At 38.3% G+C, this 19,021-nt stretch overlaps 1 protein-coding gene across 1 annotated transcript in view; it reads left to right on the top strand.

Moving 5' to 3' along the window:
- The window catches only part of LOC121453936 (cytochrome P450 2C25-like), a 39,163-nt gene extending 23,792 nt beyond the window's left edge, over positions 1 to 15,371 (top strand). The window contains exons 6-9 of the mRNA XM_041660992.1: positions 2,911 to 3,052; positions 10,420 to 10,607; positions 13,839 to 13,980; positions 14,922 to 15,371. Coding sequence (XP_041516926.1) covers positions 2,911 to 3,052; positions 10,420 to 10,607; positions 13,839 to 13,980; positions 14,922 to 15,103 — 654 coding nt within the window. The 3' untranslated portion in view covers positions 15,104 to 15,371. The remainder of the gene's footprint in view (positions 1 to 2,910; positions 3,053 to 10,419; positions 10,608 to 13,838; positions 13,981 to 14,921) is intronic.
- The last annotated feature ends 3,650 nt before the right edge of the window (positions 15,372 to 19,021 follow it).

Here is a 19,021-nt window from a genome sequence, read left to right as displayed (position 1 = left end):
ATTTCTTAATTATACAGTACATATTTAAATGAACTACACAATCACAATACCTTAATCAAAATCAGAAACACTTATACATATAACAAAATTGACCTTAAATCTCTATCAATAAAGCAAAATCTATACTAATGCAAATTATTCATATCTATATCATATCCCCCTTTAAATGTAAAAGAACATTTATAAACATTTTTTGGGAATATGGGCGCAGTTATTTCTCTCCAAACTGCTTCCTGCTGAATGGGGGCGTCGTTAATTAGGTCTTTCATGGTACAACCTGTGTGCTAGTTTCATCTCAGTTGGCAGTTGAGCGAAGCAATTTTTTGAAGGCGTTCACACCAACCCTTCAGGAGGGCGTGGTCCATCATACCAAATCGGAATAAATGCAATCCACAAGGTCTGATCCTCTGTGAAAACAAAAGAAGAATCTCTTTTCCAAAGTATCATATCCTTAGATCCAAATTCTGAAATCATACCCTCATGATATCCGTTCTGGTTCCATTTGGCAGCCCATATAATGAAATGTCTCTCTGTACTTAGCTCCTTCACAGTCAAAAATTTTAAAGAAAACACAATGTACATAATCCAGACTCTCTGTGAATTTTCCATTTTTACGTGGCTTATTTTTCTTTATTTCTTTTAATCTCTTAACTATCTGTACTCTGTCTCTTTAAAGACTTTACTTTTACTTTTTTAAACCATTAACTTTATTCTCTATATTCTTTTTCTTCTCTCTCCCAAGCCTACGTACATTCATCCACAGTGTGACTCATTTAGTGGTCTGAATCTGTCCTATTGTGAATCTGCAATTTTTTACTATCCAAGGGCACTTTTGATTTGCGCCTTTAAATCAGTAGGCACTTAAGAATCTAAGCTGTGACATTCCTAGGTTAACTTTTTGCTTTTTGAGCGTATATCTTTGACCTGGAATATCTCTGTAGACCAGGCTGTCTTTGAACTCTCAGAGATCCGCCTGTCTCTGCCTCCCAGGCATTCGGGATTAAAGGTGTACACTACTACACCTTGAACTCACAGAGATCTGTTTGTCTCTGCCTTCTAGGCACTGGGATTAAAGGCGTGTGCTACCACACACAACAACTCTCTTCCTTTTTTATGTTTTTTACTTTAAGAACTTCAACTTTTAGTCTGCATAAATTTTTAACACACAGTAAACCATTTAGAAATTTTCTTTGTCTTTGAATCTCTCTTTACTGTATATCTCTCTTTTTCTGACCACACGAGTCTTTAATTTACCAAGCAATATCAGTAGGATTAAAGGCGTGGCTTTGCCGGCTGGATCCAGCCCATTCCTTAGCTTTCCAGCCTCATGGCTGAGGTACTGGCTGTAGCCAGCAAGCGAGCTACAACAGACAACACTCAAGTCCTCTCTCGGTAGCCGGCCCTCCTGCCTCAAATAGTCAGAGTTTGCCCTGGCAGGACGGCCCAGAAAGCTGGCATTTTTAAACGGCGCAGCTTTTTTCCTGTTATGGCTGAAAACCGAAAAGCATGTGTTCAGCTTTTCGTCAACACCGTTTAAGTGTTTCGTGGCAGGACCTCTTAATGAGCTGCAGGCTTTGCAGCTAAAGCTGAGTCAGGAAGCCTCTCTTAGATGAGGCGCTTGCTTGCCTCTAGCAAGCAGAGTAGAACCGAGAAATTGCTGCTACCAAGACACCAGGCACAATGCTTTCATTTTGTTCTAGAATTACTTCCCAAGCTGTCTCAGGCTTTATGTGAAGCAGTTGTCCACGTGGGCGCCATATGTGGTAATATGGGGCGGCAGGGCTGCGTCCCCCACACCCGGCCGCCCACATGGCTAGCTTATGCTCCGAAATAACAACACACAAACTGTATTCTTTTAATCACTGCTTGGCCCATTCTCTTCTAGGCTAATTCTCACATACTAATTTAGCCCATTCCTAATCATCTGTGTGTAGCACCCCAAGGTGTGCTTACCGGGGAGATTCTAGCCTAGTCCATCCTGGGTCCGAGCTTCATCACGTGTGTCTGCCAGGGAGCAGGGCATGGCGTCTCTGCTGAGGCGTCTGCTCCCGAGAGAGCTGTGGAGTCTCCGACCTCACTTCCTCTTCCTCCCAGCGTTCTGTCCTGTCTTCTCCTCCCACCTATCCTCTAACCAATAAAATGGGCCAGGGCAGTGCCTTTATTAGCCAATGACCTTCCTCCATCACACAGGACTTCAATTTTATGTATAAACCTGTATATATCCCCAAATTAGACCTATCTCACATTATTCCTCTTAAAGTTTTGAGAGGACAGAATACATAATGAATAAAATGTTTCCTTTAGGGCTGGAGAGATGGCTCAGTGGTTAAGAGCATTGCCTGCTCTTCCAAAGGTCCTGAGTTCAATTCTCAGCAACCACATGGTGGCTCACAACCATCTGTAATGAGGTCTGGTGCCCTCTTCTGGCTAGCTGTATACCTAATAAATAAATATTTTAAAAAAAGTTTCCTTCATGTTTTTAAGGCATGAGTGTACAAAACCGTATATGTTTAAGTGCAGACAATCACATCATTGCAAGAGTTAGGCTAGTCAGGAATTTAGGGTGAAATAGAAATTTATGAAAACCTGTGCCTCAGATATTGAAATTATTTGTTAATTTCTTCTCTACTCTACATTTAAGTATCTTTGTTGGCAATAAAATAAAATAAAGATTTTTGTTGAAGTGTTATTATTAAAAAACTTGCTCATAAATAAAACATTATGCCATTAACTAGACCCAAAATCTATACGACTCAGTAAACTTCTATACAGTTAGAATAACCATTTGGAATGAATGTTACGGAGTTTTATTTAAATTTTACACTTCCAGTAAACTTGAAACTATAAAGTCATTGTAATTAGATGTTGCGATAAAGAATTTATCAGATCATTGCATCAAATTATTCATAGGCAAGCCACAATGAACAATCGGAGTTTACACTTGAAAATCTGGCAACGACTGTGTTTGATCTATTTGGTGCTGGGACAGAAACAACAAGCACAACACTGAGATATGCTTTACTGCTCCTGCTGAAGCACCCTGATGTCACAGGTGAGGACACAGGTGGTGACCACAGTGTTCTTATAAGATGGTAGAAAGAATCTGCTAGTGTCTGTGTGTTGTTTTCCATAGAGAAGTCTCAGTCCTTCACCGTCTATGCCATTCACTGACTGTAATAAACAGCATGATGAAGAGAAACAGACTGTAAGACAAACAATCAAATTCTAGTCAGTGTGTGAGATTTCTGGAGGGTAATATGAAATAGGCATGACCAGCATACATTGTCCTTCAGATACATGTCCTTTTATTCTTTAGTCATGTTTTTAGGTCAGCTAAAATCTTCTAGATTTCTTCTTTCATTCTTATGAATCAACTTTGGGAAGGAGAAAAGAAAATTCATCTCACTGAAACCTAGACTTTACTGAGTCTGGCTGGGATAATGTGCATTCTGAGAAGATTTCAAAACATTTAGATTCTCTAGTAAGATTTTTGATCGATGAAGAAAATGTAGATTAAGAAATTTTGTCAGTTAAGAAATCCATTTTCTTAAACTTTTGTTGAACAATAATCTTTTCAACTGTACCAATAATGTTTTCTTTCGCATTGCAGTTTAAAACAGATCCAGTGGTCCAACACATACAAAACACACCCTCCCTTCTGTGCGCAATACATGATAAAAGCACAAACATGAATCATATTTTTTAGGATAGGAAGAGATAACAACAAGCAGCTAAGAATGCTTCACTAAATTACTAAAACATTACTATGAGGGAATAGAAAAATATAAAACAGGAAAGATGATCTTGAAACATAAATGTTAGATGAACATACATGAAGTAAGACACACAAGCTGTGGATATATATCTATAGACATGTAAAGATTCTGGTTCCAAAGCAATAGCAGCTTAAGAAGAGAACAAAGTTGAATATAGGATGCTGGACTTGTTGAAGTTCCCTTCCTATTCCCATTCAGCATGTTACACCCCTCCAGGAAAATAAAATTTTTAAAAGAAACTGAGTCTAAGAAGCCCTTTAACTGATACATTGATGAATGACAAAGGACTGAGCAATACATAGGGATGAACGTGGAAGCTGGCAGCATTTGAGTCCCCAATTTCTAGATCTTAGAGTCCCTTCTCTGCCTTGTTCCATGAATGTGAGCAGTGGCATCACTCATCCAGACAAAAGGAATAAATCAGCACTCCTTATTTCATCAATATAATAGACAATATTTTCCATGTATTTACCACTATGGATTGAAAACACCAATCCAAGACACAGACTCATGGTGTTTTCAGGGAAATACCTGAGTCACACATAAACTTTTCCCATTGAGACTAGACCAGAATTCTCAAAATCATCTGGCTTCTTTTGTGTTTATTTTTTTTCTTTTTTTTTTATTGAGAAAAGGAGAAAAAAAAAACAAGTTTCCACCTCCTCCCAGCCTCCTATTTCCCTCCCCCTCCTCCCCCCCTACGCCCCCTCCTCCCACACTTCTCCCCCTCTCCCCACTCCTTTCCCCCTCCCTCTCCAGTCCAAAGAGCAGTCAGGGTTTTCTGCCCTGTGGTAAGACCTAGGACCTCCCACCTCCGTCCATATCTAGGAAGGTGAACATCCAAACTGGCTGGGCTCCCACAAAGCCATCAGATTACGTAGAATCAAACCCCCGTGCCATTGTCCTTTGCGTCTCATCAGCCCTCATAGTTCGCCATGTTCAGAGAGTCCAGTTTTATCCCATGCTTTTTCAGTCACAGTCCAGCTGGTCTTGGTGAGCTCTCAATAGATCAGCTCCACTGTCTCAGTGGGTGGGTGCATCCCTCGTGGTCCCGACTTCTTTGCTCATGTTCTCCCTCCTTCTGCTCCTCATTGGGACTTTGGGAGCTCAGTCCAGTGCTCCAGTGTGGGTCTCTGTCTCTATCTCCATCCATCACCAGATGAAGGTTCTATGATGATATGCAAGATATTCGTCAGTATTGCTCAAGGATAGGGTCATTTCAGGTTCCCTATTCTCAACTGCCCAAGGAACTAACTGGGGACCTCAGCTTGGGCACCTGGGAGCCCCTCTAGGGTCAGGTCTCTTGCCAACCCTAAAGTGGTTCCCTTAACTAAGAATTGTGGTTCCGTGCTCCCCTGTCCAACCTTCCTTTATCCCTATCCTCCTGATTTCCCAAGGCCCGACCTCCTTCCCTTCTAACTTTTCTCTCCCCATCTCCCCTTACCCCCAAACCACCCCACCCCAAGATCCCAATTATCTCCCCGGCAATTTTGTCTACTTCCCTTAGCCAAGAGGATAACTATATGTTTTTCCTTGGGTTCCCCTTCTTACTTAGCTTCTTTAGATTCACCAATTGTAGTCTCTGTGACCCTTATTAATGGCTAGAAACCAATTATGAGTGAGTACATCCCATGTTCATCTTTTTGGGTCTGGGTTACCTCACTCAGGATAGTGTTTTCTATTTCCATCCATTTGCATGCAAAATTCGAGAAGTCATTGTTTTTTACCGCAACGTAGTACTCTAATGTGTAGATATTCCATACTTTCTTCATCCATTCTTCCATTGAAGGACATCTAGGTTGTTTCCAGGTTCTGGCTATTACAAATAATACTGCTATGAACATAGTTGAACAAATGCTTTTGTCATATGATAGGGCATTTCTTGGGTATATTCCCAAGAGTGGTATTGCTGGGTCCAGGGGTAGGTTGATCCCGAATTTCCTAAGAAACGGAAACACTGACTTCCATAGTGGTTGCAAAAGATTGCATTCCCACCAGCAATGGATGAGGGTACCCCTTCCTCCACAACCTCTCCAGCAAAGGTTATCGTTGGTGTTTTTGACTTTAGCCATTCTCACAGGTGTAAGATGATATCTCAAAGTTGTTTTGATTTGCATTTCCCTGATTGCTAAGGAAGTTGAGCATGACCTTAAGTGTCTTTTGGCCATTTGAACTTCTTCTGTTGAGAATTCTCTGTTCAGATCAGTGCCCCATTTTTTAATTGGGTTAATTAGCATTTTAAAGTCTAGTTTCTTGAGTTCTCTATATATTTTGGAGATCAGACCTTTGTCTGTTGCGGGGTTGGTGAGGATCTTCTCCCAGTCAGTAGGTTGCCTTTGTGTCTTAGTGACAGTGTCCTTTGCTTTACAGAAGCTTCTCAGTTTTAGTAGGTCCCATTTATTCAATGTTGCTCTTAATGTCTGTGCTTCTGGGGTTATACATAGGAAGCGATCACCTGTGCCCATCTGTTGTAGGGTATTTCCCACTTTCTCTTCTATCCTTTTCAGTGTGTTCGGGCTGATATTGAGGTCTTTAATCCATTTGGACTTGAGTTTTGTGCACGGTGAAAGATGTGGGTCTATTTTCATTCTTCTACAGGTTGACATCCAGTTGTGCCCGCACCATTTGTTGAAGATGCTTTCTTTCTTCCATTGTATACTTTTAGCTCCTTTATCAAAAATGAGGTGTTCATAGGTTTGTGGGTTAAAATCCGGGTCTTCTATACGATTCCATTGGTCGACTTCTCTGTTTTTATGCCAGTACCACACTGTTTTCATTACTGTAGCTCTGTAATAGAGTTTGAAGTCAGGGATGGTAATGCCTCCAGAAGATCCTTTATTGTATAGGAGTGTTTTGGCTATCCTGGGTTTTTTGTTTTTCCATATAAAGTTGATTATTGTCCTCTCCAGATCTGTGAAGAATTTTGATGGGATCTTGATGGGGATTGCATTGAATCTATAAATTGCCTTAGGTAGAATTGCCATTTTTACTATGTTGATCCTCCCAATCCAAGAGCAAGGTAGATCCATCCATTTTTTGGTATCCTCTTCAATTTCTTTCTTCAATGCCTTAAAGTTCTTGTCAAATAGATCTTTCACTTCCTTCGTTAGATTTACCCCAAGATATTTAATGCTGTTTGTGGCTATCGTGAATGGTGAAGCTTCTCTGATTTCCCTCTCTGCTTCCCTATCCTTTGTGTATAAGAGGGCGACTGATTTTTTGGAGTTGATCTTGTATCCTGCCACATTACTAAAGCTGTTTATCAGCTGTAAAAGTTCTTTGTGTTTATAAAATAAAAGGCAGAAGAAACCTCTAGGTCAACCGTTAGTTTTGTTCAATTTTTCATTTCTACATAAAATTTGAGAGATAATATTTTATCCTATTATCTGAAGTAAAGTAACAGGAAGTCATAAGATCCAGGAATCTGAATAGCAGTTGTCAGAGGGTAAGAGTATCATAGAAGTTGTTGGGTACCACCTCTGGGAAGCTCCCAATTCAACATTTCCCATATGGGTGCTGTAGGTGTGAACATAAAGAGGGAATGAAAGAGAAACAACTGCAGTGTAGTGCTCTGTTAATTGAGAATATATTCCCAGCATTTCAAAGTATCTACTAAAATTTCCAATAAAATTACAACTCAAAAAAGGAAAATTACAAAAAAACCTCAAAACCCCCCTAAAAACAAAACAAAAAAAAACAATAAAGGAAAATTGCAAACAGGTAAAATATAATCATATATAAGAAGGCTGCTAAAATTCAAAATAATTATACTTCTATGCTAATAAATAATATTTATGCAATTTTAATTAATCTAACAAAGAATATTTTTATTCCAAAGTATTATAATTCAATCTGCTGTTTTTCCCTTTTAGTGAAAATGGATTTTTTTTCACATAATTTATCATGATTGTGGTTTCTTCTCCCTCTACTCCTTCCTGAAATTTCCACCTTCTTTCACACCCATATACCTTTTTTTCTGCTTCTCATTAGAAAACAAGCAGCCTTCTAATGAATAATATATAAAATAATTGAATGTAATAGATATAATATGACAAACAAAAATAATACTTTAAAATTAGACAAAAGAAAGGGAAAGAACGCAAGAGAAGGCATAGGAAAGAGAAGCCATTTCTTTTGCATGCAAAGAATTCCACAATAACAATAAACTGGAAGCCATAATTTAATGCAAAGGACCTATTACATACCTGTACAAGCTCTATTCATGCTGCCTCGGTCTCCACGAGTGCGTATGTCCTTTGATTATTTTGATTTTAGAGAGCCTTTTATTCTTAATACCCTCCATCCCCTCTGATTTTTGTGCTCTTTCTGCCTCCTGTTCCACAGTGTACTCTGAGCACTATGGGAGGAGTTTAATGGAGACATTCCATTTAGGATAAGTATTCTGAGATCTTTCACTCTGTGCATAATGCCTGGTTGAGGGTCTCTGTACTTCTTGCTCTCTGCTGCAAGATGAATATTCTCTAAAATGACTGAGCAAGATGCTGATCAATGAGTAGGGCAGAATGTCATCAGGATTCATTTTATTGCTATAAGTTTTGTTTTATGTTTTGTTGTTTATGCTTTTTGTTTTAATACAGAAGTATTTGGTTTTACTATAGGTTTCAGGGCTATCTAGTCCCCCATTATAGCCACCCAAGCAGTTTGAGGAATGGGTGTGATATCATGGAGTGAGTCATAAGTCAGATAAGTTCTTGGTTGGTTTTGTGCCACTATTGCCCTCGCATATCTAGGAGGCAAGACACCATTGTTGATTAAAGACTTTGTGGCTGGGTTGGTGTTTGTTTCTCTTTTGACAGTAAGCAGAGCATATTCCTCTACCAAAGATCCTGGAATATATGGGTGAAGTTTCCTTGTAAACATTGACTTGACTTCTCAATGTCCCAGAGTTTTGTACAATGAGACCTTGCTGTCAGTTTTGGAGAGCAACCAATGTCTTGACAATAGCCTGGGTTGTTTGGAGATTTTCTGGGAACTCCTTTGATCAAAACTCAATTAGATGTAACCTAATGCTGGTGTTAGAAGTTTCATTTGGTGAAAAGTGTTGTTTAGTTGGGACTCTACCTTACCTTCATATTATTTGGCTATTTCATTAGATCACCTTTGTATATGTTTCATATATATATATATATATATATATATATATATATATATGAAGTTTCTGCTGTATTAAGATTCCATACATTCCCTCAAATGATGCTGAAGTTTACATGTCTCTACCTGTATTTCAACATACATGTCCCGTCTCTTCACCACTTAAAGCCTTGATTTGAGCACCACACCCAGTACATCCATAAACATTTATTCTGTCTCTCTTCCTAACAAGGTCTTTCTGTCCTTCATAGTTCCATACCTAAACTCAGTGGTTCTACAGGTTGTAGCTTGGTTATTTTTGATTTAAGAGCAATGTCCAAGTTTAAGTGAATACATATAATTGTCTTTGTGTTGTGTGGGAAGTCCTTCTGTATGTGTGGTACTTTTATTGGTTAATGAATAAAGAAGCTGTTTTGTCCCTGTGACAGGGTAGAATAGAGCTAGGCAGAGAAGACTTAACTGAATACTGGAAGGAAGAAGGTAGAGTCAGGGACATGCCGTGTAGCCCCACCACAATGGACAGAAAATTGCCGGTAAGCCATAGCCATGTGGTAATACACAGATGAATGAAATGGGTTAAGATGTAAGTGCTAACCAATAAGAAGCTAGTGCTAATAGGCCAAGTAGTGATTTAATTAATACAGTTTCTGTGTGATTATTTTGGAGATGAGCAGCTGTGCGATTATTTCAGGGAACAAACTAACAGCCTCCTACAACAAATTGAAACTCCAATATGTGCTAGTTAAATCCACATAAAAACTGAGAGGGCATGCAAAGGAATTCTAGACACTAAAATCAAAGTTTACCTGCATTTTTTCCCGGATTGGCTCTGCTTGCTGGCAGCATGCCACAGCTTCTTTAAGAGAGTCTTCCTGATTCAGTGGTAGTAAAAGAAAAATAAAAGGCAGTTTTGAAATGGTGTCTTCCTGGGTCATGCTGCCAGCAGAAACTCTGACTCTTTCAGGAGGTCCTGATATGGAGCATTTAAATGGGGTTTGTGAACAGAGTGATACAACTTGCTTAATAGCATCACAGACCTACTGCAACCTGACCCAAGATCTGGGGTTGAAAGAATGGCTCTCAGAGGCAATGAATGGATCTCTGACATGCTGGACTGGGCAGAGACAAAAGGCAAAACAGCATTAGTCCTAATAATGGTGCTTAACATTTTAAGAGGCACTCCTGGACAAAAAAAGTATTTGAGATATATAATAAGACATATTCAGACATAAAAGACCTCCAAATAATTATATTGCTTTATGATATTTTTAATTACTTACAGTTTATTTATTGTTACAGCTACTAAGTAATAAATATATCCTGATCTATCCTAATAGCTGAAGGGGATAGTGATATAAATCCACAACACAGCATTTCTGTATAAATATATGTTTAAATACTTTTATCCATGAATGAAAAACGCACATTTACACTTATTTTGGAATATTCACATAGTGCTGTATATGGCCTGACATTGTGCCAAAAATGTTATTTTTCTCCTGTTTTCCCTTTTGTCACTGTGACCATATAGCTAAAGTCCAGGAAGAGATTGATCGTGTGGTTGGCAGAAACCGCAGCCCCTGCATGCAGGACAGGAGCCACATGCCCTATACAGATGCCGTGATTCATGAGGTCCAGAGATTCATCAGCCTCATCCCCATCAACCTGCCCCATGCAGTGACCTGCGACATTAAATTCAGGAACTACATCATCCCCAAGGTGAGCTTGTCTCTTCTCTGCTGCACCTCTGTGCTCTTGATGCTCACAGGTTCACAGTGTTGTTACAGTCCTCTGAGTTATCTGGTGCTGCTGATGGCTTATACTGCTTCACGGTGAGAGGAGCAGCTCTACCGCAGGTGCAGCTAGAACTGGTAATGACACTTCCACATTTGCTCTCTTCCGAATACTGTTCGGCAAAGTTTAGGCATCTCTGTTTGAAGGTCCACATTCTGTCAATTTTCCAAAAGTCCTTTCTGACTTTTTTTATTTTTTTATTAAAAAATTTCCGCCGCCTCCTCCCCCCACTCCCCTCTTTCCCCACTCCATTCCCCCTCCCTCTTCAGTCCAAAGAGCTGTCAGGCTTCCCTGCCCTGTGGAAAGTCCAAGGTCCTCCCCCCTTCATCCTGGTCTAGGAAGGTGAGCATCCAAACAGCCTAGGCTCCCACAAAGCTAGTACATGCAGGAGGATCAAAACCCAGTGCCATTGTCCTTGGCTTCTCATCAGCCCTCATTGTCCGCCACGTTCAGAGAGTCCGGTTTGATCCCATGCTTTTTCAGTCCCAGTCCAGATGGCCTTGGTGAGCTCCCAATAGATCAGCACCACAGTCTCAGTGGGTGGGCGCACCCCTCGCGGTCCTGACTTCCTTGCTCATGTTCTCCCTCCTTCTGCTCCTCATTGGGACCTTGGGAGCTCAGTCCGGTGCTCCATTGTGGGTCTCTGTCTCTATCTCCATCCAACGCCAGATGGAGGTTCTATGGTAATATGCAAGATATTCATCAGTATGGCTATAGGATAGGGCCATTCCAGGCTCCCTCTCTTCAGCTGCCCAAGGAACTAGCTGGGGACATCTCTATAGACACCTGGGAACCCCTCTAGAGTCAAGACTCTTGCCAACCCTAAAATGGCTCCTTTAATTAAGATATGTACTTCCCTGCTCCCATATCCACCCTTCCTCCATCTCAACCATCCCATTCCCCCAAGTTCTCCCCATCCTCCCCTTCTCACTTTTGTTTCCCCATCTCCCCTTGCCCCCATCACACCCCACCCCCAAGTTCCCAATTTTTGCCCGGCCATCTTGTTTACTTCCAATAACAAATTTGAGGAAGAAAAACTATGAAGAGAATTTTCTTAAACTAGAAGTCATAAGCAATGTGTAGTGGAGAAATCCATTATAAATATGTGTTTATACCATATACAGTCGGTGATCAAAAGTATACAATACATAGAACCATAAAGTGAGCATAAAGAACAATTTTGAAAATAATGTACAGACTTTTGTGAATAAAATTCATCTCAAAGTGAAAATACAGTGTCCCTGGGCCATACTCAAACATAATTGGCTCCACAGTAAAGTAGCTCATATTCCATTCTCTTCATAGTTTTTCTTCCTCAAATTTGATAGAATTTTTATATTAAAACCAAGCTTTTGGCTTAAAAAGGAGTTTAAATTGATTCCTGATGTCATTATGTTTGTACTTATTTCATTTCTGTGGCCAATTATTGCTATTTTGAAGACATCACAAATTGCAGATGAAAAATGTAGAATTTTTATAGTAGTAATTTCTTTCAGAAAGTATGACATTGGTCCTCCTGGGATTCTTCTCTTTTGCGGGGAGGGTGGAGTGGGGCAAAACGATTTTGGTAAGGTTCCAGTTACTAACATCATGTGCTGATAATAGAACTTACTTCTCCAATTGACAGTAGGTTTTCTGTATCATAACAGACTTAGCATATGGGTTAGTGTATCTGTTTGGCTAAGGGACATTCTCAAGGTAAGATTGTTGGTGTCTATGGTTAATATACAGAACTTAGTTATGTTTATATACTTAGAGCTACCTAACTAATAAGTATAACAAAGGTCAAAATAGGAATGGCACATTTACTCATATCTTTCTTGGGTTTAAAGCCTAGTTTGAGGTGAGTGTTGTATCAGCTAAACTTATACTCCATCATCCCTCTCCTTCAGGTTCATGACACGACAGGTTTCTTTGTGATGTAGTCAAGTAGAATATTCTATTGTTCTTCTTTATGAAACAACCAAGTTGATTCTTCATTCTGAGAAATAGGATAAATGATTTCATAGATGAGAATAGAGCCACTGATCTCATCAAAACAAATAGGATAAGAAGGAACCAATGATCTTTGCCATATTCTGGCAGATTTTAGCCTTTCTAGGCTAAGAAGATTGTGCTGCCCCTTCAGAAACTCTCACTGTAGCAGAGAAGCAGTCACAGGCAACATGTAAACAAATGATTATGAATATCATTCATATCAATGTTCAATGCCTATTGATACTAGAACTTAATTTTCACATAATTTACATATATCATTAATGGTCTTTTTAGTTTTAAATTTTTAGACATATTTAGATAAACTGCTTTCTAATATGTGTTGGCAGCCTTGAAAAAGATTGTAGACCACATTTCTAGAAAGTGTAAAATGATATGAGGTTTGTTTTTGTCCTAGTTAAAGAGAACTTGCCTGCACCAGCTCCCTGCAATTTCTGTGTCTTCAGAAGTTTTATTGCTTTAGCTGTCACCAGATCATCTTACCTTCATCATACATTGTTTTATTTTATTGTCTCCCTCTTCTCCCCATTCCATTCCTCTTTTTTCTCCCAAATAATCCTCATCTTGCATTTCTGACACACACATATATATTTATGCATATATATGTATGCATTTCTATATTTATGTTTGTACATTCACATAGACACATTATATATAAGACTGAACACATATACTTCTGCACATAGCATTGCATTTTCTTTCTTATAATATAAATACAAATATAGATTCTGTGAGAGAAAAGGAGTGCCGTTTGTCTTTCTAAATCTTCCTTTTTGTACTTAATGAATGGTCTCCTATTCTGTTCAAAACACTCAATGAATTTTTCTACTTATAACCTGATTCACATGAAGGGTATGTAGACATATGTGATGAAGTAGAGCAGTCGGTGTTCAGAGAAGCATGAATTCAATCTAAAGGAAAGGGAGAAGAGTCTTAGAAATTTTAGTCCAAGCACTCATGTGAACATCACTGAAGTCACATCAGCTACAACACTGTGACTGACTTCCTCCCTGCTGCTTACTGTTCTGCCTGTTGAAATGTCCTTACTGTTCTTTGTACTTCATCCCAACTATGGAGCAGAAGGTAAATCTGGATATTTTCATGATTTTTCTAAGCTCCATGATTTCTTTTAACTTTATTTGTTTTTATGTGTTGTTATAGGGAACAACGGTAATAACATCACTGACATCAGTGCTGAATGACAGCAAGGAATTCATTAACCCAGAGATATTTGACCCTGGCCACTTTCTAGATAAGAATGGAAACTTTAAGAAAAGTGACTACTTCTTGCCATTTTCAACAGGTAATAAAAATTCATTTCCATGGATGCAGGGACATGAGGATCTGTAGCGACTTATCTAGTGGCTCCTTAATGGCCAAAGATCAGGAATATGACTTTCGTATTTATGTGTGTCATGATAAAGAGATTTCTTCTTTGTCAGGTTATGAAAGTGAGGCTTTAATTGTTAATCCACTGTTCAAAACTCAGAAAGCTGGAGTACAGTGTGTTTGTATTCTTCCTTTAGCTACATCACAGAAATACCAAAGAAAGCAAAGGCCATTTACACTTTACTCATCGTGAAAATGGAGATGTCATAATTTACATTCAGGTCTTCTTTGCTGTGTCACTCACCTCCATACTCAACTATGTAATTACAAGTCTCCGCAATACCAAAAATTACTGAAACACCCCAAATGCACTTGGTAAACACACAAATGAATAATGCTTCTTAAATTTCAGTTAAAGTAGGCCAATGAGAAAGACTCCCAGATCTCTGGGTTATTGGGGGATATCAATACATTTATCTTTCCAACTTGATATCTTAGTGCAAAAAATGGAACACCATTCTAATAAATGATTCCCTAGTTGCCTCAAAATTCATGGGTTGTGGAGAATCATAAGAAGAAATCACTTATCATTAATAGAATTTCATGAAGAGATCAGAGAGTTATTTGTGTTAACACAAAATTCCTCCTCAGTCTCCTAGGCAGCCTGATTATAGATGTGAATAACTATAACTAGTTAAAAAGTATTTTTGAACAATGTATTTCTTAATAGTATAGGTTATCTGAGAAACAATTGTGTTCCACATTTTTCTATTTGCCAAATTATTTTTTCTTTCATACAGCCAAACATCTATCCATCCACCTAAAACTTACCCTTCATTTATAGTGTCAGTTACAAATGCAGTGATTCTCAAATTTACAAATAAGCATAGTAATCTTTGATTTTATCCCCCCTAGGAAAACGGATTTGTGCAGGAGAGGGCCTGGCACGAATGGAGCTGTTTCTATTCATCACCACCATTTTACAGAACTTTAAGCTGAAATCGCTGGTTAATACTGAGGATATTGATACAACCCCGGTGCTCAATGGATTTGCCTCTGTGCCACCCCAATACCAGCTCTGCTTTATCCCTATCTAATAAAAGAGAAGATTGCCTAGCCCAAGCTGCTTTGTTTTCTGTAATTCTCCTCTAGATCATCATTCACCTCCTTCCCCATCTTGGACAAGATGTCCTTCCCTCCTCTCATGTATTCCCATTCTGTACCCAGGAAACACCTGTTAACTATTTTGCAACTTGTTGAATCACAGTAAAAATACATTGTTATATTCTGTTCTCTACCACAGTGTTATTATTCCTTTTGCTAATGTGTATTTGGTCTTTAATTAAAATAGAACTTTACTGCAAATCATGTAATAAGAGAATCCATGGTCATTTTCTTCTGTATGTTTTCAGTAATAAATAAGTTTGGTTTGTGCACCTGTTTTTAAACAGTTTAGGTAAGAAGCAAAATAAAATAAGAGTTTCCTACACATCATGTTGGTCCACATATCATGAAGAATAGAGAATGTAAGAGTGAGTGCTAGAGAGATATTTCATTCACAGAAGTGCTTGCCCATTAATCCTGAAGACATGGAGGTGTGTTCTTGTTGTACCAAAACTGGGTAAACAGAACAAGAGATCCTGGGAGCTTGCTAGACATCCAATCCAGCCTAATTAGTGAGCCTTGTTCCCAAGTGTTATGCCCTGTCTCTGAAAACAAACTTGTCAGCTCCCGAGAAACAACATACAAGGTTCATTTCTGACATCCACATATGTATGTGTACATGTATAGACATTCTCTTACATATAGGCACTTGATTATGCTCACATTCACATAACCACATACATACAAGAAATACAGAGCATGAAGAGGAAGATGATACAATGCTCTTTGGCTGAACATCACTTAGACTCACTGGAAGTATTTGTATTTGAAACAAATAACCAGTGTCCAAGAGTAGCTCCAGTTAGAGGATAAGTCACAGGGAGGGGTGCAATTGCAGGGTCAGGTCATGCCTTGCTTTGCAGATAGTGTCAATAAAAGATAAATGTTTAAACACACTTTTGCCTTGATGTTCTTAGGTTAGAACTGAGCATGCGTTTTTTTTCTCTATTGTTAACCATGAGTTCCATATGCATCACTTCCCTTCCCCAAAAAATAATAGTCCCAGGAGGAATCAAATTTCTATAATTTCTAGATGAATTATTCCCTTGTAGCGGCGTTAAGGAATGCAGACAGATTGTAAAAATATATATAGTTTTAATGTAGAAATAGACTTACAGAACCACTGTTCCAGCGGAGACCAGGAAAGCAGAAGAGACAGCTGGGAGCAAGCTGGCCAAATTTATAGGCAGACATTAGCCCGAGGCGAACACGCCCCCTAAGGGGCGGGACTTATCCCTACATCTCCCCTTTTTGTCTAAATAAGACAGAACTAAACCAAATACAACTACATACAATAACAACAAATAATAAATATAACAAACAATATTGAGAACAAAATCTTTGCTAAACATTCTATCTCAAGGAGTCCAAATAATGTAAAGAGTAACTACAATTATATAATCTTCAACTCAGTCAAAGATCTGAGAAGGGAATAAACACTACTCAACAAACGAGATATATCCAAAATGTGCAACAACTGACAGAGACAACTGACTACCTGGGCAATCACCCAAAGTCTCGTTTGCAATGTTGAGTCAACCAATTTTGGCTAAGGCCTAACATAACTGACATACCATTATTAAAGGCAAGGAACTTTTCAAAACTATCTTACCCTGTCTTGGCAGGATATGACAGTCCTGTTTTATCCATTGATGCATGCTCTGTATCTGTGTCAGTGGTTGAGGTATGGGCATTTCTTTGTCCAAAGGCCAGTTCTGCCAAATAGAAAGGCTCCAGATGGAGTGTCTTTGGTGCTCAACATTCTCTCAGGAATAGAGCGCTGTTGCCAGGAGCAATTGTGTCTCACTATCACGAAACTCTGAGTTAGATTAAAGGCCATTTTCTACAGCTCTTTGAAGAGGTTGAAGATTATCTATCTATACTGAGTATAATCTCTATATATCTAAAGAACCTGATTAGTCTGATTATAAATGACAAACTTAGATGACTATTTATCTATATAATTCTCAATATCTAACTTAAAGACTAAGACAATAAACAACTGTGTAACAAATGAGGATAATGACCTCCAAATATAAACACTGTACAAATATACATTGCAATATGGCAAATATATATCAATACACAAACATTATATAAGTATCTTAATCAAAGAGAGAAATGTACATTGCAATATGGTAAATATATACAATATATATATATATAAATACAATATATGTCAATACATAAAAATGTTTTAAACAGACATAGAAACATGCATGCATACAATAGTCAATATAATTTAACTTTGTTTCAATATATAATATTTGATACCAATATATTTGTCTAAAAGCAGTAACTCACAATTATAAATCTATTATCCCATCATTCCCTCTTTTTTTTATGATCCCTGAGCTTATAAAATTACTCCCCCAATCTCCCAACCCCTAAATGATGTCCCTAAACCCAGGAGTAAACTTTACTGGGAGAGGGCACATCGTCTTCTAGAATTACTTCCAGCTGTCATGGGGGCGACGTTCTTTCTGGGGGATCCTGTGAAAGTAAAATGATGGTTAAATTTCAAGATCAATGTCTTTTAAAATTGCAAATAGTCTCTGAGTATTTTGTGGAGGTCTGGCCAGAATGTTGTACAAGATGTGCACCATTTCAGCTAACCAAGTTGGGATCGTCTTGTGCAGCTGGTATCCAAAACAGGTCTTGTAGTAGCGCTATCAGTATCATGACGTCATATCAACCAGGTAGAGTTGTTGTTGTGGGGCCCCATCTTCTTCCTGGAAACTTCAAATGTCACTTCAGGAAAAACTCATTGTTCATTGTGAAAAACTTAAACATTAATCATATAGACATATATAGACATACATATATATATATTCAATGAAAGGCATGATAGATATATTCAATGAAATGTATGATAGATATGAAGAAAAGCAAAGATGTTTTCTAAACTCATATTTCTTTCTGTACCCATATCATGGCTCTTGACATGAGACAGAAACTCCAGAAACTCTGGGTTTTTCTCTTACTAACAGGGTTGGAATTGGAGAGGGACTGAGCCAGAGTCCAACTTCAAAACCAGCTCTATATATTTATAAAGAAATGTTTAATAAGACATATATATATATAAATATAAAAATTAATACTTACAAAATGTGTCCATCCATCAGTAATTAAATATTCAGGGTCCCTTAATTTCTTTGAAGAGGAGGATTTTCCTGTGGAGATAAGAAAAGAACCCTGCCTCCAACCTATCTTTATTTCTTACCATCAGTATGTTCGCCATACTTATGAAAGAATTGTTATTTATCTTTTCCAAGTGGCTTCTCTTCTTCAAACCAAACCTTTATTAATTTTGATGGTATCCACATTTTTTCCTCACCTGTGGAGATAAGAGCAAAACCCCTTCCCCAACGTAGCACATATCCTGGCTTCCATTGTGAGGTGAGCACATCCTTGAAATAAACTGGTTGATTTAGTTCAGTAGACTTTTCCATTATCCAATGTCTTTCTGCAGCTGTTGTTCCCTTCTCATTAGCGTTGAGAAAATTCAAGGTTAACAAAGCATTATGTAACCTATTTCTGGGAGTGTTTTCCACCCCTTTCTGTTTGTTCAACATATCCTTTATAGTTCGATTTTATCTTTCTATGACTGCTTGACCTGTAGGATTGTATGGTATACCTGTAACATGCTTGATATTGTAATAATCAAAAAAACGTTTCATTTTCCTAGAAACATAAGCAGGACCATTGTCCATTTTTATTTGTGTAGGTATACCCATGATAGCCATGACTTCTAATAAATGAGTGATTATTGAATCAGCTTTTTCTGAACTTAAAGCAGTTGCCCACTGAAAGCCTGAATAAGTGTCAATGGTGTGATGAACATATTTTAA

The sequence above is a fragment of the Microtus oregoni genome, unplaced genomic scaffold, assembly GCF_018167655.1.
Source record: "Microtus oregoni isolate MIOR12 unplaced genomic scaffold, Mior012 000012F_ref0000307, whole genome shotgun sequence".
NCBI classification, from domain to species: Eukaryota; Metazoa; Chordata; class Mammalia; order Rodentia; family Cricetidae; genus Microtus; species Microtus oregoni.
The sequence above is the reverse complement of the archived record's forward strand: the minus strand, read 5'-3'. Positions and strand labels throughout refer to the sequence as shown.